Source organism: Populus nigra, chromosome 10, assembly GCF_951802175.1.
Source record: "Populus nigra chromosome 10, ddPopNigr1.1, whole genome shotgun sequence".
NCBI classification, from domain to species: domain Eukaryota; kingdom Viridiplantae; phylum Streptophyta; class Magnoliopsida; order Malpighiales; family Salicaceae; genus Populus; species Populus nigra.
Genome location: NC_084861.1, coordinates 7339364 through 7361752, shown reverse-complemented (window position 1 = coordinate 7361752; position 22389 = coordinate 7339364). Strand labels below are relative to the sequence as shown.

General features: G+C 35.8%; 3 protein-coding genes, 1 long non-coding RNA gene, 3 other non-coding genes and 1 pseudogene across 14 annotated transcripts; 2 read left to right on the top strand and 6 right to left on the bottom strand.

Moving 5' to 3' along the window:
• Positions 1–461: 461 nt before the first annotated feature.
• On the bottom strand, positions 462–1668 carry LOC133705254 (caffeoyl-CoA O-methyltransferase-like; annotated as a pseudogene).
• Positions 1669–3195: 1527 nt separating this feature from the next.
• On the top strand, positions 3196–6897 carry LOC133705422 (heat stress transcription factor A-8-like). 3 transcript variants are annotated; one of them, XM_062130611.1, is made up of 3 exons: positions 3196–3611; positions 5508–6548; positions 6739–6897. In XM_062130611.1, exons 1-2 carry the CDS (start codon positions 3555–3557, stop codon positions 6477–6479), a joined length of 1029 nt encoding a protein of 342 aa, XP_061986595.1. In that variant the 5' UTR covers positions 3196–3554; the 3' UTR covers positions 6480–6548; positions 6739–6897. The 3 variants fall into 3 exon arrangements, with proteins under 3 accessions (XP_061986595.1, XP_061986594.1, XP_061986593.1); XM_062130610.1 differs by having other exon boundaries at positions 3196–3764; positions 5508–6529; XM_062130609.1 differs by having other exon boundaries at positions 3196–3764.
• A 440-nt stretch (positions 6898–7337) lies between these two features.
• LOC133705423 (uncharacterized) lies at positions 7338–10003 on the bottom strand. 5 transcript variants are annotated; one of them, XR_009844268.1, is made up of 5 exons: positions 9806–10003; positions 8930–8990; positions 8244–8811; positions 8099–8117; positions 7338–8010 (listed from the first exon to the last, which is right to left on the bottom strand). It is a non-coding gene; the product is annotated as an uncharacterized LOC133705423 (long non-coding RNA). The 5 variants fall into 5 exon arrangements; XR_009844265.1 differs by having other exon boundaries at positions 8244–8307; positions 9858–9982; XR_009844264.1 differs by having other exon boundaries at positions 8244–8307; positions 9806–9961.
• Positions 8769–8852, bottom strand: LOC133706100 (small nucleolar RNA Z159/U59). Its single transcript, XR_009844444.1, has one exon. It is a non-coding gene; the product is annotated as a small nucleolar RNA Z159/U59 (small nucleolar RNA).
• Positions 9448–9532, bottom strand: LOC133706099 (small nucleolar RNA Z159/U59). Its single transcript, XR_009844443.1, has one exon. It is a non-coding gene; the product is annotated as a small nucleolar RNA Z159/U59 (small nucleolar RNA).
• On the bottom strand, positions 9611–9697 carry LOC133706098 (small nucleolar RNA Z159/U59). Its single transcript, XR_009844442.1, has one exon. It is a non-coding gene; the product is annotated as a small nucleolar RNA Z159/U59 (small nucleolar RNA).
• Positions 10004–10409: 406 nt separating the features above from the next.
• Positions 10410–16819, bottom strand: LOC133705684 (vacuolar fusion protein CCZ1 homolog B-like). Of its 2 annotated transcripts, XM_062131026.1 has the most exons (10): positions 16497–16819; positions 16300–16393; positions 16017–16200; positions 15864–15902; positions 15643–15752; positions 14784–14879; positions 14149–14604; positions 12577–12732; positions 11245–11474; positions 10410–10764 (listed from the first exon to the last, which is right to left on the bottom strand). In XM_062131026.1, the coding sequence occupies exons 1-10, from the start codon at positions 16679–16681 to the stop codon at positions 10734–10736; spliced, it is 1581 nt and encodes a 526-aa protein (XP_061987010.1). In that variant the 5' UTR covers positions 16682–16819; the 3' UTR covers positions 10410–10733. The 2 variants fall into 2 exon arrangements, with proteins under 2 accessions (XP_061987010.1, XP_061987011.1); XM_062131027.1 differs by lacking the exon at positions 15864–15902 and having other exon boundaries at positions 16497–16807.
• A 3212-nt stretch (positions 16820–20031) lies between these two features.
• LOC133704198 (cyclin-SDS-like) lies at positions 20032–21571 on the top strand. The gene is made up of 3 exons (XM_062128979.1): positions 20032–20177; positions 20380–20546; positions 21064–21571. Exons 1-3 carry the CDS (start codon positions 20061–20063, stop codon positions 21470–21472), a joined length of 693 nt encoding a protein of 230 aa, XP_061984963.1. The 5' UTR covers positions 20032–20060; the 3' UTR covers positions 21473–21571.
• The last annotated feature ends 818 nt before the right edge of the window (positions 21572–22389 follow it).

Below are 22389 nucleotides of genomic sequence, written 5' to 3'. Positions count from 1 at the left end.
TTTCTCCGATGAATAAAATTGCATAATTGTGATTATGTAATATATATATATATATATATATATATATATAATTTTAAAATTTATATGTTATTTACATATATAAAAAAAAAAGGAAAATTTTTTTTTTTGTCGACAGGCCAAGAAAAAAGGGAGTGATTGGCTGACAACAGACAGCCGTTTCCTAAAAATAGTCCACGCTCAAGTGCAGGAAAAACAAAAAAGTAGGTAAAAGAGAGCTATCTCAATCCTATTTTTACTATTCATTTTTGTATTTTAAAAATATTTTTTAAAAAATTTCAATTCTTTTATTTTTTTTAAATTAAATTATTATTTTTTAGTGTTTTTAAATTATTTTAATATTATAATATTAAAATAAAAAAATCTTATTTTAATATAATTCTAAATAAAAAATATTTAAAAAAATAACACTAACAAGACTCTTACCACTTTATACGTAGACACAGACAACACAAATAGCCTTGATCAATAACAAAGAAACACTGACAGACAGATATAGCAGAGATCACGACGAAGACTATTCGAACACACCACAGCAGATGGCTTAGAGACTCAAACTAACATGATAGGCGCGGGACACTGGCAGAATTGCCGATCCACAGAACCTACAACTTAGGTCGATGCCGTAATGGACACCGACCAAAGAAACCTTAACTATTAATCAACCCACAACAGCATCAAACAACCGACCCAGATCTGCTTGAGATAAATTTTCAGTAAAGTCGCCTGCAAAATGTAACGCCATCACCAGTGGAAACTTGAGAAATCTCCACACGGGGGTCGGAACTTAGCTGTTTATTGAATTCCTTGATATCCATCGTGGAATTCTTCTTATGCTCTGGCTCCCCATGCTCTTTTTTTTGCAACGAGGCCAAACCACAACGTGTTGTCATAAGCAACAATCCCTCCAATTTTAACCAGTTTAAGTAATTGCTCATGATAATTCTTGTAGATGGACCTGTCAGCATCAACGAATGCAGAGTCAAATTCTGGCTGCTTGTTTGTCCTGAAATAAAAGTGAAAATTAGTTAAACTAGCCCATGAATTAGGAAAAAGAAAGAAAAGTTGAAAAGCTTGCCTTGGTGAGCATTTCACTTAAAACTGAGGTGGCATCTGATTGAATGAATTTGATTTTATCTTCCACTCCAGCCTTTTGAATGAATGGCAATCCAAATTCATAAGCTTCTCGATTTGTGTCTATTGCTGTTATCTATAGCACAAACCATAATCACTCTAAAATATATAATAATATTCTCATCGTAATGAAAATTACTGTATAACTAATTGCTCCATTTGCATACGATGATCTTACCTCGAAAATAAAAGTATGAAGTTTCACCCAGACTTTTTACTAGCAAGCTGCTATATTTCTTAGCTGTTGCTTCTCGTAGCTCCTTGAGGTGTTCATGCTCTCCAGGAAATGCACTAGTTTCATATATATATATACTACATATTTTTCAGTAATTGATGAGAGATATTAGAGCAAAGAGGATTCCTATCAAAATAAATTACTCTTACAAGCAAGGAGATGATGAATCTCTTTCGAAAAAACATGTTTTACACCGATCGACCACCAACGTTGTGGCCAGCCACCGGTCCTGTTTGACGATGAAGTTGAAATTTTTTCAAGAGAATTATAAGCCTTTCCATGTATGATTACTGGCTTTGCAATTGAGTTATTAAAGGTTCCTGAATTTCGGCCTTTTGAGTATCTATGAAACAAGTTTTTTTACAGGTTCAAGAAACTTTACGATGTTTAAGTTAAGCACTGATGTAAATGGGGAACCTACGAGACTGTATATGTTTCTGTAAGAAAGTTACAAGAGATGATGAGAGTTTGAAGGGAAGAATGTAAGCTCTCCTTCTTTATGTCTCCTAAGACCCAAGCCGAGCCCATACCAAATGAATGGTGGGCTTAGGCAAGCCCTAACCAAACCCGGCAAGGTGATAAAGAGGCCCACCCTTTTTAGCTAGCGGCCTTAGATGAAAGATTAATCACCGTTGAGTTAGGTTTAGTTTAGAAGCCCATCACATCTATAGCTCCCTAAAGTTTCCTTGTCTATATTATTTTTTTATGCTAAGGAGATAGAATGGGTTAATATTTTTAAATCATATGTGCAATTATTAAGATGCTCTCTGGCACTTACACGTGTTTAATAATATCAATGAATACATATTTTTCAATGTGTATCTTTATATGTCATTTCTTAATTATTTTTTTCTCAATACAACATGTAATCAAACGATTGCAAATCGAACCTTTTTTTTAATATAAGTGTTTTTTTTTATAAATCTTAATGATTTTTTATATAATAATAATATTTTTTTTATCTTGTAATTCTCAAAACAATGTATTTCTTTTATACATCCATTTTAACATCAATTCTATATTTATAACTCAACAATATTGAGTAATGTTTAAAAGTGTTGTAGCGGTTCTTTTTTAAAATATATTTTTGCTCAGAAATGTATCAAAATAATATATATTTTTTTAATTTTTAAAAATTTATTTTTAATATCATCACATTAAAATAATCTAAAAATACAAAAACATAACTTAAAACAAAGAAAAAAAATTAATTTTTTTAAAAAATTTTAAAATACAAAATCAAACAAATTTTAAATTGAAAAGTTCAGCCTATGAATACCTACATGTAAAGAAAAAGGTCATATCAGCAAGGTGATAAAAATTTTTTTTCCATCAAAACAAAATTTTCTTTTATTTTGTTCTCACAAAAAAATCATATATGTTTGTAAAAAAAATCTTTTATTTTTATGTAATGGATTGATTGATGGGTTCTCCAACTCAATCACGAGGAATGTTCAAGTTCAAAACTCACTCACCCTTTCATTCATTCTTTATTATTATTATTATTATTATTATTATTATTATTGGTAACCCGAGGTATTCGGACCAGCTTACGCGTATTACAACTAATCCCTGGATCCACTGAACACCTTACAAGCCCAGTAAACAGATAAGACACCACGAGAATGACAAACATGCATACTAAATCTCGAACTCAGGTAACATAAGTAAGAAAACTTTGCATATGTCGCTTGGCCAGAAGGCTCGGTGATTATTATTATTATTATTATTATTATTATTATTTGTGAAGGAATTTCCTTGCTAGTTGCTTCCATGGACTATGAAGGAAAAGAATAAAGAAGGGAGAAAAAAGAAGAAAAGATCAAGGAACCAAAACAATTCAACAAGCAGACGTCAAACATTAACTAGCCACGAACTCAGAACTATCTCACTGCAGACGAACCCTGGCCCCCGAACCGTAGGACAGAAAACCTCTACAAAACTTATCAAGACAGACAAGAAGCGCACTACAGAATCCTATCGGAATCCCCCACTCCGTACAACCATCCATATAATATTCCCTTCATACCCTTGTTGTCCTTGCCTTCTCATCCCCTGGAGTGGACTCGTGTCTTAGATAGATATATATCTTGACTTCTGCATCCAAAGAGAAGAGGAAGTCTTCTGCAGAACCCAAGAAGAGGAAATCTGTTGGTGTTTTTCAGTAATGGTGAAATCAAGCGATAGTGGGGTGGCTCCTTTCTTGAAGAAATGCTATGAAATGGTAGGTGATGAGTCAACAAATTCGATAATCTCATGGAGCCAAACCAATGACAGCTTTGTCATATGGGACATGACTGAATTCTGTGTCCACTTGTTGCCCAAGTACTTCAAGCACAGCAATTCTTCTAGTTTTGTCAGACAGCTCAATATCTACGCAAGTTCTCTCTTATCTTTCTCTCTTGCTCTCTTTCTTTGTATTCTTTAATGGGCTGCTTTTCTCTCGCTTGGTTCTTTCTTGTTTAGGCTCTGTCATTGGATTTTAATTGTGGGGTTTTGATTGATTCTAAGTGGATGTTGGAAATTTCTTGAATATAAAAAATTAATTTGAAGAATAATTTTAAATTCTGGGTTAGTTTCTCGTCGGTGACACGAAGAATCGTTTGAGTTTTCAAAGCAGTTTGAACTTGTTACAAACGATAGTTTCTGTTCTATGTTGCATTTTGATCTTTGAATTGAAAGTAGATGATATTCTTGTATGTGTATTTCTAGATTGTTGAAATACAATGTGAAATTGTCCGTTGCAACACTTTAGATTCTTAATAATGGTAAATAGTACCAAGATATAGTTTCTTAATTGCTATTAGCTTGCTGGTTCTGTGTTTGAAGACTGTCGTCCTAGAATATTGACATACATGTACATAGAGAGGGGATATAACTAAGGCTGTCCCCATGTGGCAGTGAAGTAATTTCTAGGGATGTGTGGTCAATAAGATCGATAAAGATCTTACACATTACTTGTTGCATGCCATCTATCTTGAAAGATTGCCGTCACAAATTTCATAGCCTGCCCTTTGTGTTTTTCCGGATACATTACTCATCATATGTTTTTTATGAAGGTCGTCCTTTACAAGCAATTCTTTTTGTGCTTCTTTTTTTCTTTCTCATGTGCTTGGGTGGGCATCCAGTGTTGGAGGAAATGATGCGATGGAAAAAACAGGAGCCAATTAACTCCTCTCCAGTTAGAATTTCAGTGTATAGACTCATTAACCTGAGTTATAAATGTCCAAGTGGCGATAGATTAAAGTTAAGACTTAAGACTGATGTTGTTACAGCTATCACCATTCCCTAGGTGTCCTCTGTGCATCTTTAAAGCAGCGATTTGGTGGCAAACTGTGCACATGTAAAAGAGGAATGATTCCAATTGATTGCTGTTCTTCCTCGCATAAATGCGTACCATTTCCCCTTTCTTGAGTACAGCATTGTGACAATTCTACTTCCATTTTCTTTGGGTTCAAATCTGACCAAGTTAAGAAACAAAGAGAGTGGACACAGAGGTTCAGAATTACATAGTTGCTAATTTGTTCTTTGAATGAATTATTTGAAAATGAATCTTGCTAAAATATTGTATTGCATTATCTTTTCATATGTAACAGTTATGCTTGTAAACCGATTTAAAATATGCTAACTAGCCTTCATCTGCTCCTATGAGAATGACAAAAATTAAACTTATGTATGTCTACAGATTTTTTTATCCAAGCGATTTCATAACGATTTTGAACTATATGAAACAGGAAGTAAAGTAAAAATTGACCAATGTTCCCAGAGTTTTTCCTTTTTCATCCATCTTGTTTGATATTTTGTAAGAAGTTAGGATATTTTTGGGCTTGTGGCCTTGTAAAATGGTTTCTGAAAATTTCTCTTTGAGGAATCAATGTGCATAGCGTGTATAAGAAGCTTGAGGGTGTTTAGAAATTGTGTGTAACTTTGGGATATCATTTCTTGTGACATAATTGTGCAGTGCAACCAATGTTTATGGTAGAGAATAGCGTAGTTCAGTTGCTATACATGTAAATCCTGCCCCCATCCCCCATCCTCCCATGCCCCGCAGTGGGTGCATGTGTTAAATCCGAAATAACTTGCTTTATTCAAGAATTTAATAATTATGAACTTCTTTCAGGGATTTAGAAAGATTGATACAGATCATTGGGAATTTGCAAATGATGGATTTATCAGAGGGCAGAAACATTTGTTAAAGAATATCAGCAGGAGGAAAAATTCACAGGGCACAGACAATCGAAAATTAGTGCAGCAGCAGGACAACTCCGTTGAACACCATGAAAGTGTTGAAAATGCGGGTCTCTGGAAGGAAGTTGAGAACCTAAAGACAGGTAAAATTGCACTGACGCAGGAGTTGGTTAAGCTCAGCCAGCACCAGGAAACTGCAGACAATAAGTTGCTCCTTTTGAGGGATCGGCTTCAGGGAATGGAAAAGAATCAGCAGCAGATGCTGTCTTTCTTAGTGATGGCAATGCAAAAAAGCCCAGGGTTTCTAGCTCAGCTGCTACACAAAAAGGAAAATAATTGGCGGATGGCTGAGCCAGGAAGCATTGTGGAACAGGTTGCAGATGATGCTGACCCATTGGCTTCTGAGGGGATGATAGTAAAGTACCAGCCACCAGTGGATGAGACATTTGAGCCCATGCATGCACCACCGATTGGTCCAGAAAATCCACGAGAATCTAACCCATCTTCGGATGGGATGAAAGATTTTTTTTTGAGTTCAGAATTCACGGAGCTGCTTATGGATGAAAATTTGGGTTTTGAAAATCACGCCCCATTCGTTCTACCAGAATTAGCAGATGATGGTGCTTGGGAGCAGCTGCTTTTAGCCAATCCTTTTGTTGCAAACATTAAAGATTCCGAAACAGATTATGAAGAGCCCACTGATGCTGAAACTGATACAGGAACAGCAGTTCCAGGAACACAGCTGGACAGATCTCAAGATTTTGAAAATTTAATTGAACAAATGGAGAAGTATCATAACTTGGAAAACCAAGCTACTGATGAAGGTCCTCACTTCGAGAAGCCTCGGAACTTGGAAATTCTAACTAAGCAGATGGGTCTTTTGGCTTCTGAGACAAACCACTAACATACCGTACAATGGAAAACTACATAGAAAGTTGTATGGATATTGGATAGGTAATTTTAACTAGACAAAGTAAGTTGGTTCTCCCTAGCCTCTTCTTCTTCAGAATGCATTTCCAAGAAAAAATTGTTATCTACAATAGACGCCATTTATTACTTGAGAGTGCATTGTCTTCCATAGTATTTATGATTGTCATGTTCATATCAGCAAGTTCAATGTTTAATTCCTATATGCTGATTCTTCTTTATATGTTGATTGACAGATTTGTGGCGCCGGAGCATGTCTTCTCCGCACCTACTGTGACCAATTGCATGCAGTGTTTTGTTCCATTGAAAATGACGTCACACATTATATATTGTAAACTTCAACAATGCTATACAGTCGATGCATATTGTTACTTAATAGATTCGGTATTCTAAGATGGTATAAGCATTCGATTATATATATATACAGGCATTGCCGCACTGATACGCTGAGCCATGCGTAGGTTGGTACTGTGATTGAGCCATCCTTTTGGTTATATATTGTAATCCAAATGAGTTTTGATGGAGCAACAAGGTTTGAATGGAGTAAATCAAAACTTTCATTCCTTGGCTAAAGTCCCACCTGCAAATGATGTGGTATATCAGGGTATAAGAATGAACATTGGAGTAATAGTTGTTTTTGATGGAGCAACAAGGTTTGAATGTTGGGGAGAACAAGGGGCAAACGAGCATTTCCAAGATTTTGATGAAACAAGACACGTCTCAGGCAGAGCTCGACTCCGATAACAAGAAGGATTTTTGGATGCATCAAGAAGCAACTCAATTGTGAGCAAAAACTTACCAAAGCTGAAATGATATTGAAACGTATTCAAACATCTTAGGCAGGGGAAAAAACTGGTGCAATTATTTGAATTGTTGGGATTACATGATAGGAACTAGGAGAATTATGGGTGGACAGCCTTAGCCATACCAAATGCTGCAGCAGAAGCAATGACATCGATAAGGGCGGCAGTTCGCAAAGCACTACTAAAGGGTTTATTACCAGTGAAGTAACCCTTGGCATAGCCGAAGATTAGCAACCACAGCATCTTGAGCTCTTGGAATGAACATGCATGGAATGAGGGAAACTTCTACGATAGTTAGTGCACTATCTGTAGTGCTCTTCTTGGACCTGGCTTCTCCAATCCTAGCTTAAACCAGTATACATGTAATTATAGACCTTCGTTTCAGTAATTTTGGTTTTGTGTGGTACAACAGCTAATTTTAAGATAGTATAGAATCAACTCAAGTAAAAGGAAACCAAGCATTTTTCTTTCATCACCTAGAAAAAGAGAGACCAGAACGTAAAAATTATGCTAGTAACAAGGTTACGGTATCTTGTGATTCTGGATAATATAAATCAGGGGTGCAATTTTGCAGATCATCATGCTCTGGGACTGGACCTTCAAGGTTTGTCGGGATTTGAAAAGTGAATTTGGCCTTTTGTTGATGCTGCTCATGACCATGATACGATAGAGGAGCAGCTGTTCAACTTGTCAACACATTGGTGCCTGATCGAAGATATATGTTTATGTGTTATGATGCAATACAACCACACAAAAAAGTAGAACAAGAACGTGGAGTGCAAAATAAACTCACATCTTCCTCCATTGGCTGGCTAGAAAGAGAAAATAAGAAAGCAAACAGTGGTCAGCATTTAAGGAAATAAACTTGTTTAACAATGAATTCAATGATACACGAAAAATTAGTTAAAAAGAGAAAAAAAGAAGAGATTAATCAGTACCTCATCTTGAACAAAGGTGGGACACTTTAATCAACCTCTTCAATGGCCACCTTTCAGCCCAAGTCTAATATAGAGCCGAGACAGATTAACAATAAAAGTGAAATAGATCAACTACATCCAGAAAAAAAATCATAATATTGAACATTCACAGTTAAAGGAAATGTTCATATCATAAATGTTTGAGTAGCATTGTCGGGACAGTAGGGTTTATCACTTCCCCATGGAAGTAGAAGCGAAACCACCAATGGCAAAATTCTAGAGACTGTTTATATAGCAAATGATACTGAATGCACTCTTATCCAGTACCAAATGGTGCAATTCCATCATGCAAAAAAGCCATCAAATAAAAGTGATTCAACACAAGTTGTATGTTACTACACTGGAAAATAAAGTCACATCTTATTATATGTTTCTGTTTTACATTTTGACTTTTGAAAGACAACCTCCATGTCTCTCACCGATGCACAAAATATGAACAAACAAAGTTATAAACTAAACAAAATGGACATCGAAGATCGTTTTTACAACTCTCCAGCTCAGGTCTCCGCAATTTTTCAGCATTAGTTTGCTCAGGAGAACGAACGTTTTAACATGCACATCATTAGAGATATTATAAAGATCTTCATTGTCGAAAACAATAACAAACTGAACACTTAAAACCCTCAACAAGGACATGAAAAACATACCAACTTGAATGAGGCAGCTGTAAGAAATCCATCTTCTGGCAAGCAGGGTTGGGTTCACGTGCTGTAACAACATCACTTCATATAAGCTACTTCGAAAAAAAAAGGACTCCAAATAGAATTTAAACAAAGCAAAAGACAGCTTGTTAACCAAACGTACTTCAATGGGGGGGAAAACAGAACCTAAAGTCCCTTATGACAAGATTTTGATCGGGAATAAATGGAAAGAAAAGAGTACTACCAAGGAGCAGTAATATAATATATGATACTAATAAAAAAGATACAGAACACGGAATGTCAACAACATAAACCTCGGTGATGTGAACCTGATCAAAAAATGATAATTTGATGAAAAAAATTACAGATCAGAGTTTCTAATCACGTATAAAACATCAAAATCTCTGCTTGAAGCAAGATTAAAGTCTATACAGAGGCAAATTCAAACGGAAACTTCTACGATCCAGGATAAAATCAGAAACATTTTGAATTCAAAATAGTTTCAAGACAACAATCAGAATTAAGCCTCTTCAGTTCAGGTCTCCAAAAATATTTCCGCACGGAAAGTCTCGGAACAACGAAAGTATAATAAGCATCATCATTAGAGGCAACAAAAACATTATCGAATGCTGGTTTTAAGAATATCAATACGTGTGAAATACAAAAGAAGAAGAAGAAGAAGAAGATGTCCCTTCAGTTCAGGTCTCCATAAAATACTTCCACATGGTTGTAAATTGTCAGAAGAACGAAAGTTTTTTTATCATCATTAGAGACATCAATAATCTATTATCAAAACAATAGCAAAATCAAGAAGCTTCATCGCCTCTTCCCATCACAGAAAAAGAAACAAAGAACAGCAAGCAAAAAAGATGTTCATCATACATGATCTAATTTAGCTTTGACGGACAAGCGAGAATGCATATCTGAGCAGTACCAGTAATGAGTGAGGTGATGATATAGCGTAGATGATGTTAAGTTTGGCGACTGTCACCACAAAAACCTAGCTAGTCATTTTGTCGTGTAATGGGTTTTTGAGCCACGATTGGACCCAGCTCAAATTCTTCAGTTTTATAACCATTTTGGCCCAACCCCTATCTCCTACTTAGCTCAGCCTAACTCAAACCCAAAGTTACGTATCCCAATTTCGTTTTTTGTGGGCATTACCGAAGGCAATGGAGTCCCTAGTGGGTGTGGGGTTGGGGATTTAGCATGTGCGATTTAAACCCAAATCGGTCACTCCATCGTGGGGAATTTAACAAGGGGGGCCTTAGATTTAAGCCCCTGACAAATTTGCCCTAGAGAGGAGTATTGAGGCGGCGCCGCTTCCATCCTGCTAGCGTCTCACGACTGCTGGATTTCTTGCCTTCCCTCTTTTCGCCAATTCCTTGGATTACTTCCTTCGAGGCATGCGTGGGGATAGAATATGAGACTTGCCCGATATTAGTATTTTGATTAACGCAACAAGAAACGCACACCAAGCAAGCGGTGACCAACAATATCAACTTTTATTTCAGCAAGAATTATTACATGGATGAGCTGACCTCCCAGAGCCACTGCTCCAGAACTAGCTAGCAAAGGCACCCTGAATAGATGATGATCGAATCCTAATATCAAAATGTATGGATTTGCCATAGCATTATACAGACAGCGGATACAATTTTCTGTTTTGAACCCAGTTGTTAAGAAAATACAAAGGGTCCTTTACATGAGAAGCAGAGATGGAAGAAACAAAACAATCGGTGGTGCTCGTACATTCATCACTCTTTCTAATTATGTGATAATAGATAAATATACAGCCAGCACATTTTCCCTAATCCAAAGAAAAAGCGCCACCACAATACCTGCATAAATCACAAATAAATAAATACCACAGAAAAATCTGAAATTTAGAAACAGGTGAAATAAATCTGCAAATCATCAGCTAATAAATAAAGATAAATGTATTATCCAAATATGTTCTTCCTGACATAGAAAAGGAAAAGGAAAGTCAATTATTTAGCCAAGGATAGATAGTTAAACATTAAGAGCATGTAGGAACACAACTGCTGCTATTTAGCCAGAGGATAGATTCAGCAAATCAAGTCAAGTTGTGAGACATTAATTGGACTCCAAACTAGTCCACAATACTACTTCTTTCAACCATTTATTTTTAATTTTTAGTTTTTTGCTTTGGCCCTCAAAGTTATATAATGAAAAAGAAAACACTAATAATGGTAATGCTGGGAGTTATATGCTCATCAGACTAGTTCCAGTGCTAAAGGTGATGTTGAGATAAAATATAAATGATGATGATAATGCAATCACTTTAAAAAATGGGCTACCTGTCGCTGAACCTCTCAAAGGCATCAGAAGCATAAAGAAGTGTTTCATTGGCCCTTTCCAGAACCATATAAAGCTCCTTCCCTCTAGTAGTACGAGCAATAACCCAAGCATTGTTTTTCGCTCTAATGCATATTTCCAAATCTTTGTCACGATCTGCATTATCCCATTTTGATCTACTCTTCTCCAAATCTACCTCTTCTCTAAGCTTACTCATGGCAAGCAACGATTCCTGTGGTAATACAACATGAAAAAAAATTCAACATCAACAGCTCCCTCAATTAATAAAACAATGTCAAACTTCTAAATAAAGCCACCAAGTGCCACGACTTAGCATTCTTTTGATTGACCAACCAAAGTTTGAAGACAGATATCTCATATATGATTAATATTGTGTAAGGAACTAGAAGTAACTCTCAATTGGCATTAAGCACTATTAGTTAACCGTTGACTTGACATACTATCCAGTTAACATTATTAATTTCAGTTAGTTTTAAGCTATTAGCTCAGATCTGATTCTATCAAGATATTCACCAATTCTTATTTCGTTTCGTTGGTTTTTTTTTTCTTGGTTCTGCTTCTGAACTACTCCAATAAGATATGAAGTTTTTAAAAACAAGGTCTGTAGCTATGGGACAAAGACAACTTTACTATATGAGCAGAAGCACTGCAGGGCGATGCAGATACTACTGCTACTAGCTTCAGGCAGACAATTACTTGACAACTTGATTTTCTCATCTTTTCGTTTTTCACTTATTTGATTAATTGGTAAGATATTGACCAAAGACTCAAACGATCCCAGCTTATTCATCTGTTTACCAGTCAGAAATGAAAGTGGTAAAAAAAACAAATCCTGCTGCACAACCCATATACCAAAAACAATTCACAATAATATATTTTCTGCTTGAACCCAGACATTGGACAATGGACATGTTGAGCATGTTATTTGTCAGTGTTCAGCCTTTTGACAACAATGAAGCTTTAATGCCAAGATTATAGCAATATTAGATAACCAGTATTATCCTTCATATAAATAAGCCCAGCGTATTTGCAGAGACATCAATCAACTAAGTGCATCAAAATTTACTCATTCTTGAATTCATTGAACAACACAATACTCTTTTTTAGAGTAATCAGCCTTCTGTTATGCACATTTTGGTACACACTGTTCCTCCTTTAAAACCTAAGCACCAAAGTTTCACATATTTGCTTTATCACTATAATGGTACCTCAAAAGGCAAGTAGTAAAAAATTGAGCAGAGTGAGTTGACATGTCCAGCTCATGTAAACCAGATAAGTACTATTCAATGAAGCTAAAACAAAGGGTTCTTTACCTTTGCTAGGGTTGTAACCTTTGCTGGAGGAGAAGCCCTGGATACATTTCTATCATCATCAATGAGTAGATAACGGTACCCACTGACATGATAAGCATTCTCACCACCCCATCCTTTTGATAGTTTCTCTTCAACTTTTAAAATCTTAAGTGATGCCTACACATTCAGCAAGAAATAATATGACATTTTGTAAATGCATATGATATAACTCCAATAAATCAATGTCATTTTTCAATGAGACGGCTAAAATTGAGAGCATTAAGTAGAATTTCAATCAAACCCAGCCAGGAGATCCTGACACTTGAAACAAAATTTCATGCAAGCTCAAATAAAAGGTGAGGTCAGTAAAAAAAGCATAAACAATGAACAAATTAGAGTTAATGAGAAGGATTCCACATGACCGTCAACTATTTCATTAAGTGAGAGCTTAGAAAGGGTGCTATACTAAAATCAAGTGTTAGTTCACCAACATCATCCAAAGGGATTTGAGCAACAATATTTGTGATTAGAATTAACCAGAACATAGTAGATATTTTTGTTTCAGCTCTTGGAGGGGTATGAGGCAGGCATTCTTTCTTCTTTCTCGATATAATACCAACATCCCAGTAAGTTATTAACAAATTGACTCTTCTAAGTCTTCTCAGAATATTTTCAACATGATTTTCAGTGTCAAGACACAAGCATCAAGTTGTTTCTCAACCTGAGGTCACTTGGGGTCTTGGGCATATTGAGCTGAGGCTTGGTTGTGGGTGGTGAATCCTCTATAAATCAGTGCTTCTGTGGCATTCTTTTCAACAGATGTGATGAACAAATGCAATGAAATGAAACTAGCAGGATATTTGTATATTATGTTTGCAAGACCGTCTGTGTAGTAGGACAAGTAATTTTCGACAGAAATCACATGCATAGGGAAACACCCTCAATCCTCACTTATTACACATTTTAGTTTCCAGCCAAGACAGGATATTTGCATGATAGAACACCAAGCACTCCTATTCAAATTATGGCACCTACACAATTGCTACATAAAAGAATAGGAAAAAAATGTTATGCATCTATGCACAGCAGACTCAAACAGTTCTTTCTCCTGTATTAAAAGAATATGTTTCCTGCAAATTTACAGTTAAATTGATACTCATGTAGTGTCTTCACAAAATAATTTTGTTCCTCCGATTTCACAAAATTGTGCACATGAGCCTATTCTCAGATGTGATATGAGCAGCAAGAACGAATGAAACAACTCTTGTTAATCACATTGGAAAGCAACTTTTGGTTATGTGCACCACTAAACCTTTGCACATAAAACAGAATGAGATGAGATCAGTAGAATCTATGCATTTGTTTGTTGAGTATGTAGCAGATAATAAAGATAAGAATAATCTATGGCAACAGATATAGTTACATGGAGAAAACCATATTATACAAACTGCTGACATTCTCTACCTGCTAAAAACCTATCAGGATTGGTGAAGTGCAACATACAAACAAAATGAAAAATATTGATGACAGGAGAAAATAGACAGAAGAAGATCAATAGCAATAACACAATTCAATTACTATGTAGTCACTTACATTTTCAAGAACCTGCTGCTTGACCAGGGAGACACCTTGCTCCCCATTAAGAATGGAGGACAAAGGAACCAGGAGGATTAAGGTAAGGCTTTTATACTGGTAAGCACAGAGATACATTCTTTCCCCGGTCTGCTGAAGCCAAATAGTTGGGGTGGAAGGAATCAAACTACCAGTCTCTGTTCCCCAAATATCAGTGACCAGAAAACCATCCTTCCCTTTAGACCACCTGTTGTGCTGTAAGGGCCTTTTAACATGATAACTGTTATCTTGACTAGGAGAGGTAGCATGCAATTGATGGAATTGATCAGAAACAGAGACAGTGGCAAAGGTAGGCCCTACAACAACATGAGAAGGAGTACTTCCTCTGCGTAGATAGGACCATGAACTTACTCCAGATGACAAAGCACGAGGTGACAACCTTTGAACTGCATACGCAAATAAATTTATGGTGTCATCCTGGCAAAAATAACGTGATGAAGGTTGTCAGCATTTGATCAAAATCATCATCAGAATTCTGTCACTGACATTTATTTAATTCTTGAAAACCAAATAAGGTTTGAAGAGTATAAATAGCAGCATGTAGTATAAATTAAGAAGCTAGAAAGATCAAATGGGCCTTGGAGATCAAACCATACAGGTGAAAGCGTCGTGGACACAACCAAGTCTTGAAACAAGATCAGTGAATAGCAATGTGTGGCCCCAGCACCAGACTCTAGTACCCTCACAAGTGACTGCCAATATGAGACAAATTCATCAGAGTTCATACCGCGAACATCATTCAACAGAGAGGCCAACAATGATGTGTTTCTCAACCTATCAAGTAATGGAGGGGTTGGAAGCATAAAAGCACGCTTGATTCTAAAGTTTACTCAATACTTGTTGGGTATGCACGTCTACATGTGTTAAACATTTGTCACACCTAGAACCTTGGAGCTGCACGAACAATGACAAATATCGCAAATGTATTTTTTTTTCAGAATAAAGAAAAGACTCGATTAAATATTTGAACACATTTTTATTATACTTCGAAATTATCATGATTTTGATACACAAACAACACTTATTCCTCCTTATTTAGTAAGTGTAGCTTTACTTGAACTTCTCACAAATAAAAGTTGAATGGTCAGAAACATGAAAATTGTAATATCCTGCTGTATTCTGATGTTTCATGATAGAAAATTCCAGTTTGAAGCATATAATTAAATGAGGGTAGAGCAAACAGAAAGCAATACACATAGCACGAACAGTGGAGCTACCATGGACACTTGCAACAAAAAGGCAGCTAGAGAGGAAAGCGTTGGTACTAGTTAGTGTTATATGTAAAACACAATAGGGAAACAGTTGATCACAGCATTTTCTATGACGAGGTTTGATCTATTTTTATCCACAGGGCTACAATAGCATGTTAAATCCCACTAGGTCCAAGCGCATTTGTGGAAAAATGTCAAGGAGATTCATGTTTATGATCGCCTGAAAGTATTTGTAGAGACAAACCTGAACCTCAATAGCTGCCTCCCTCCCGACAGTCAGCATCTGTACAGTTCCACATTCCTTCAAACAATCACGAAATGATGGTAATTGAATTTTCTTCCCGACAAGGAAATCTGTCCCAAAGATAAAAGTTACATGTAAGGTATGAGATACGGCAACTTCAGCAATACTTTGGTAGCTCAAATCCAATGGAAGCCTTTTGAAACAGCAACTTTAGCATTTACCCCAGCAGCAGTAATCCAATGGAGACCTCTTTTGACATGCTGACAATTAGTGACTTACAATGAAATATTTTTCACCCAACCACAATTAAAAAAGAAAAAAACAAAAGTTGGATCTACTGCAATTCCAGCCTACACAATAGCACAGAGCCTTACCACTTAGATAATCCATGACAAAAGGGTAGAGATGAGCTCGAATCTGTCCTCCACTAGGATCTTTCTCAAGCATTTCTCTTACAGGCCCATAAAACATCATAAAAAGAGAATGAATTTCCTTGAGAACCTCTCGCAATGCCTCGACCCGCCATATTGCTTCTGCTTCCTTACTTTTCTCCACTACCTACAGCAAGGTTAGGCACCCAAGTGAAGTGATTAAGCAAAATGCATTCAAACATGAAAACAACCCATGTTTTTAGAGACAACCCATGATTGCACAGACCATGACCATCCAGATATCGGGCTCTGCCTCGTAAAAAACATGAGAATGCCTCTCTGCTTCTATCACCTCACAAGCTGCCTCTGGAGAGAAAATTCTGCATAATAATTCTTGATGAGCTATCTATTTATTGTAATTGATGAGATTTTTAGTCTGCCTCTAGATGGAATAGGGCGTAATTAATTAGTAAGAAACCAAACCTGGTAAAAGTGATGAGTCCTTCACTGAGTCCGATGACAGAGAGTTGGGTTGAAAAGGGTAAATCAGCAGGAAAGAAGAACAAGATCTTGTCTAGTTCCTGCCCTTCTTGCTGTCCTCTTCTCAAATCAAATATGCACAATTCCATCCCTTCGCTTCCTCCGCTGTTTGCAGATGCCATTCCCATTAGTTTCTTTCTAATACACTAATCAACTCACTGCCTTTTCCTTGCCTTAGGTTGGGACGAATCACATGGGATTTTAATATTGATTTTTTCTCTGAATTCATCAAATTAACAAGTACCAATTTCGAATGGTAGGTGAAGGTATACTTTTTTTAGTAAACCACAATTTAGTCCCTGTATCTTTGTCAAACAGATTATTGATCCCTTTAGTCCCCAAAGTTTCATTCCCACTTATAACTACTCTGTGTGCGGATTCTCCATTACTCTGATCCCAGGATGCACCTTTTCCTAATCAAATGTTTCAATTCTCCCATGTTATAATCTTTTCTTTTCTTTATCTTGGCCATGAGAGTTGCTCGAAGCTACCGTGTTGTTTTAACAAATTTAGCAATCAAAACATGTCATAATCTATGCTAAAAGTTTAGCAATCAAAGAGCATAAAAGTCCGTACGTGGATGTTGATTTATAAAATATTTTTTAAAATATATTAAAATAATACTTTTTTAATACAAAAACTAAATTGGATGTTTTGATATCAAGTTATTAAAATATTTTTAAAATAAAAAAATTAATATAAAACAAAAACTAAATTAATTTTTTAAAAAAATACAATTGGATTTTAATACAAAAACTAAAAAGAAAATTAACTGTGAAAAAAATTATTATCAAAGAATAATAAATCATTCGAAAACATTATCGGTAATTAGCAATCCTTAATACGAGTCCTGTATCATTATCCAAGTACTTGAATCTAAAAACCAGGCTAGTCTCTTTAGCGAATTTTAAACCTAAATCCAACAATAAAAAACACACACACACCTGATTAACTTAAGTCCAGGTTCGATTAACCTAAACATACTCAATACTTATACAAGATTAACCTAAACATACTCAATACTTATACAAACCTTCAGCGTGTGATATAAAAAATTTTAAATGAACAATTCAGTCTTAAATAATGTTCAAAATCAAGCACAATATTCATAAAAAAAAATCCATAGAACATGATGATAACATTAATTGTATCTTTAAAAGCTAAAAAAAAAAAAATCTTTATCACTTCATAATAAAAGGGGTTTGTTTAACACTTCATGATGTTTGAGAATATAATTATAGTTGTTTTTTAAAGTATTTTTTACTTCTAAATGTATAAAAAAAATTTATAATTTTTTTTTTGATATTAATAAATTAAAATGATATAAAAACAACAACAAAATATTAATTTGAAATTAAAAAATATATTTTTTGATTTTTTTTAAAAATATTTTTGAAATACAAAAATAAACCGTCTTAATTATTAAAAAAAACTTAGTTTTCATACATAAAAGTTGATTCCAGAACTGATGATAGTTTTATAATAATATCTCAATATATAATCATACAAGATGAAATAATAAAATATTTTAAATAGTGTTGTTTTATATTTAAATATATTAATAAGAACGAGAATGTATATAAAAAATCACCGTTTATTTTTAACATAACTATTGAGCATGAAGAATTGTAAAATATAAAGGAGTTATATGTGTGTGTTCTGGTTAGGTTCAATTTAATTAACTAGATGCACAAGTTTACAGGATTGGTGCAAACCGACGTCTTTATAAGTTATAGAACTCCTGAGTCCTGAGACGTGGGCTCAGCCATGAGCGAAAGACCTGGTTACGTGTGAACAGCCAATTAAGTTGGACCCACCCTATCATGCATATGTGAACGGTCCTGAATCCTGATCAATCCTCATCAGAAAGAGAACCGCGATCTGATCGGGCACCATGAACCTGCGCTAAGCTGTGGGCCCACAGTAAAAAGGCTCTCCTCCCACGCACTCCATCACCAACGTCCACAACCGCCTTCCTCAACTCCTCAGTCTCCCCTACCGTACCTATAACAAACTCTCACTCTCTCCTTCTCAAATCTCATTTTCAGTATCCAATAATAACAGAATTTGAAAAGAACAAACTCTCTCTTACGCCATTCATTTTTTTTTTAAATGAAGCTCAAACCGAGTAGCAGCAGAGAATCAAAATATCGAGCGAGAACCACCGCGCATCATGAAGAAGCAGCGAGGCAAACGTCTATTCCAAGTCCGCTCTCAGATCTCACCAATTTTACTCTCTGTTAATCCCACTCGCAATAAGAACTCTTGTGGTTAATTTCAACCTCTTGCTTTCACTTCTGCGATGAAGTTTCTCACGCTTCAAGCAAAGTTGCAGTTGAATAGAATCTGATCAGGAAGAGAAAGCTCGAAGGCTCACCGTTTCGGAGGATCACAAGACCATACTTCAAGCACAAAGAGAGAGAGATAGGAGAGCATGTGAAGTAGAAGTGAGCGGGTCTTCCTGTGTGGAGGAGTCTAACATTAGTATCAAAGAAATTCAAGTCAATTACGCCTCTAACTGTTCCTCTCCTCACCAAAATTTAAAATTCGAGGAAAATCTCCTTGGAGACCAAATAAGAAGACGCCGTTTCTGTGGCTTCAGGTGTGGAGTCTTGCTTATCACATTAACCGACGACTAACAGAGAGACACAGCTCTGTGAGATTTCCAAAAACGATGCAGTTTCTGTCAATGAGTGTGTTGTAGAGCAGCAGAAGAATCCAAACTGCTTGGGAGGAGTCCGGGAAAATGATGACCTGGCTTGTAAGGAGGAGTTGTACATGGACGACATCATTTCAGATTGCTCGTCTTGTCAGGAAACGGCGTTCTCGGAGCTGCAACCTGAGGTATTCCCGGAGAAGTATTAGTCAGACGACCTCGATTTCTCTGATTATTATACACCGTCGATTTTCTTTGAATCTGGAAGTGATTTTCTGAGAAGTCCGTAGGCTATTCAGTTCCTTCGCAGATTTCCTCTCTGTTCCTCCAGCTTAGGCAGCAATTGTTTACCTCTAGAAACTCGAAAATCATCAGCACTCCTCGAATCATATCAAGAGAAGCCCATTGTAAGTTTTTGAATTAACAATTACTATATATTGTTTTCGCTAAATTTTGCTGTGTTTTAGTGCGCTTTGTTTTTTAATTTATTTATTTTTTAGACTTTCAATTTGTTTTCATAGCTAAAGTTTGCTAGAGTGATATCAATAAATCATTTTAATTTAATAATTTAAATGATTATATAAAATTTTAAAATATAATTTATATTATTTTTTAATATATATTTTTAAGTTAAAAATTTTTAAGTTTGAAACTTTTATAAATTTACAGTACTTTATATTTTATTTTTTTATTATATAAATAAAGATAGTGAAATTTTGTATGATCAATAGATTATTAAGGTTCTGATATTATATTAAAAAATTATTTTTATCTAATAATTTAAATTATTAAATAAAATTTTAAAATATAATTTATATTATTCTAAAATTTATATTTAGAAGAAGAAGAGAATGAGAGGAGAGAGAAGGCAAATGTTTTTGCACGACTACCCTGAACTGTACTGTGCCACGGAGCGCGACGATCTCATCTTCCAGCAACGGTCGCAGATTGTACACTGGATTGTTGAGGTAAGTTTTATAGTTAATCGCTGTAGCGTGGCGATTTTGCGACAGCTCGCTGTTTTTTTTTTTATTATTATTATTGAGGTAAGTTTTTTATAGTTAATCGCAGTAGTGACTAATGCTCCTCTAATTAAATGGTAATCACTAAGGTTAAAAAGAAAAATGGAGACCACTTGTTTAATTAGTGTCCGTTGCTTTGATCGAACAGCAATTGACAAAAAAAGAGTTCGAGCTGGAGACTATGTCTCTTGGAGTTAGCCTTCTGGACCGTTTCCTAACAAAAGGGTTCTTCAAGAACAAAAGACACCTTCGAATTTTCGGTATAGTTTGTCTTTCATTGGCCACCAGAATTGAAGAAAATCAGCCCTATAACTGGTAAATTTCCCTGGCTCGATGCACTAAGATTGGTGAAGGAGTAAATTAAGAACCGTGCCTTTCTTAGATGCACAATCCTTTCCTTTCAGTATTTTACACAATGGCTTGCATTTACATGGAATTGTTAAACATTGACTGGGAGCCTGAATAAAAATTAGTAGAGGACAACTTGTTAATCATCGTATAAAACAGATTACAAGTCAACGCTGTGTGGTTATTGTTGATGGACTCTTGAGCTAACGGAAAAGAAAACTGCTGTCAACTTGCCGCTCCCATATCGAGGCTCAAATTAACTTCAACACACTGATTGATCTATAACTTAATACCATAAATTTTGCTAGTACTAGCACTTTCCTATAGCACTCTCCGGTTCGTTCTTTTCCATGGTCACATAATCTGTCTTATTGTCAAAGCTAGCAGTCTATCACTTCAAAACTGAAGATAATATTATATCTAGCTGAAGTTCCCTCTGCAGTTCGATGAGAGTTCCACTGACGTTTAATTATGGGAATTTCAGTGTCAGGCAAGAGAATTTCTACATTGGGAACAACATGTACAGCAGATGCAAAGTGGTGCATGGCCATGGAATGGCTGGTGCAGGAGGCCCTTACCTTCCAATGTTTCTTGCCCACCATCCACAACTTCATGTGGTTACTCCTTTCCCTTCTTCGCATGCTTTGTACTTGATGCAGGTAGTAAGATTCGTATATTGTCTTGGACATGAGCAGAGAGCCCAATTAGTTTTCTTTCATATCACCTGTAGTTTAGGATGTCTGATAGAATTTTGTCCTTTTCCCATGCTGAGTATTAGGTTCTACATGAAAGCTATTAAGAGGGCCAGATACTTGGGAGTGCTGGCGCTGTCAGACCATGAGCAACTTATGCATTGGCCCTCAACAGCTACGTTGTCATTCTCGCTTCTCTAGAAAGCAATGAAATTGTATCCTATGGACGAGTTATTGAGGTTTAAATATTTGCAATACAACTGTGCCCGATTAGCAAAAAAGAACGATTTGGGCTGTTAATGTACTGTTGCATATTTCACTTTATATATATTATGGACATGATTGGTGATGTGATATAATTCAGTGAAATATCTGAAAACCTATGTTGCTTCGGACCTTTTGTTTTGCCCTAGAGTACCCTGTGTCCGACGTTGGACACTTGAGCATGGGTTTGACAGTTGGACACTCCAATTACATGGAAAAATGAAAGATGATTCATAAAAAAATAGGCGAGTGACATGGGAATGCAAGTTGGACACCGTACCCGTGTGGGATATGGATTCCGAATTCAAGTAACATACCTGAAAACTGCAAATAATATACTCTTAGATTCTGATTAGTCAATTCGATTTTATAGGTTCATGTTAGAACAAACGAAAATGACCTACACGAGTGCATAAAGGTATGGAAATAAAGATTTTTCCTAAAACAGCGGTTCTTTTCTAGGAAGGTGCTGCTGTTCTTTCTGCTAATGATACATTTACTTTTGTGTTTCTAAAAGCTACTGCCCTTTGTGTTGATTTTGATTATCTTGTTAATTTAGTTCGAATTATTTGACAATGGTAGTAACAGGGACTGGAGTGGTTGCTGCAGTATATGAGCTAGCAGTCTAGCAGGAGAAGGAATGCGTAAGATCCCCTTTTGTACACTGACGTTCTTTTCTCACACGCATCGTTGGGAACTGTAGATGAATATCTTTATAAAGCCTGATAATGATAGGTGACACTAATCTGATTCTCTTACAAATCACCAGTACATGCTCTTACCAAACTGTTCATAATATAAAATGACAGGTTCTGCATTCAAGGAGCTGCCTCGTGTAAATTTAAAGACATAAT

What these genes read in the sequence shown, in the direction of transcription:
- LOC133705422 (XM_062130610.1), top strand. Translation starts at nt 3,555, where the DNA reads ATGGTGAAATCAAGCGATAGTGGGGTGGCTCCTTTCTTGAAGAAATGC. An exon ending in TCAGACAGCTCAATATCTAC is followed by an intron (nt 3,765 to 5,507) that starts GCAAGTTCTCTC and finishes AACTTCTTTCAG; the next exon opens with GGATTTAGAAAGATTGATAC.
- LOC133705684 (XM_062131026.1), bottom strand. Translation starts at nt 16,681, where the DNA reads ATGGGAATGGCATCTGCAAACAGCGGAGGAAGCGAAGGGATGGAATTG. An exon ending in GGACTCATCACTTTTACCAG is followed by an intron (nt 16,394 to 16,496) that starts GTTTGGTTTCTT and finishes ATTATTATGCAG; the next exon opens with AATTTTCTCTCCAGAGGCAG. An exon ending in CCGATATCTGGATGGTCATG is followed by an intron (nt 16,201 to 16,299) that starts GTCTGTGCAATC and finishes ACCTTGCTGTAG; the next exon opens with GTAGTGGAGAAAAGTAAGGA.
- LOC133704198 (XM_062128979.1), top strand. Translation starts at nt 20,061, where the DNA reads ATGAGAGGAGAGAGAAGGCAAATGTTTTTGCACGACTACCCTGAACTG. An exon ending in TTGTACACTGGATTGTTGAG is followed by an intron (nt 20,178 to 20,379) that starts GTAAGTTTTATA and finishes TTGATCGAACAG; the next exon opens with CAATTGACAAAAAAAGAGTT. An exon ending in GAAAATCAGCCCTATAACTG is followed by an intron (nt 20,547 to 21,063) that starts GTAAATTTCCCT and finishes TGGGAATTTCAG; the next exon opens with TGTCAGGCAAGAGAATTTCT.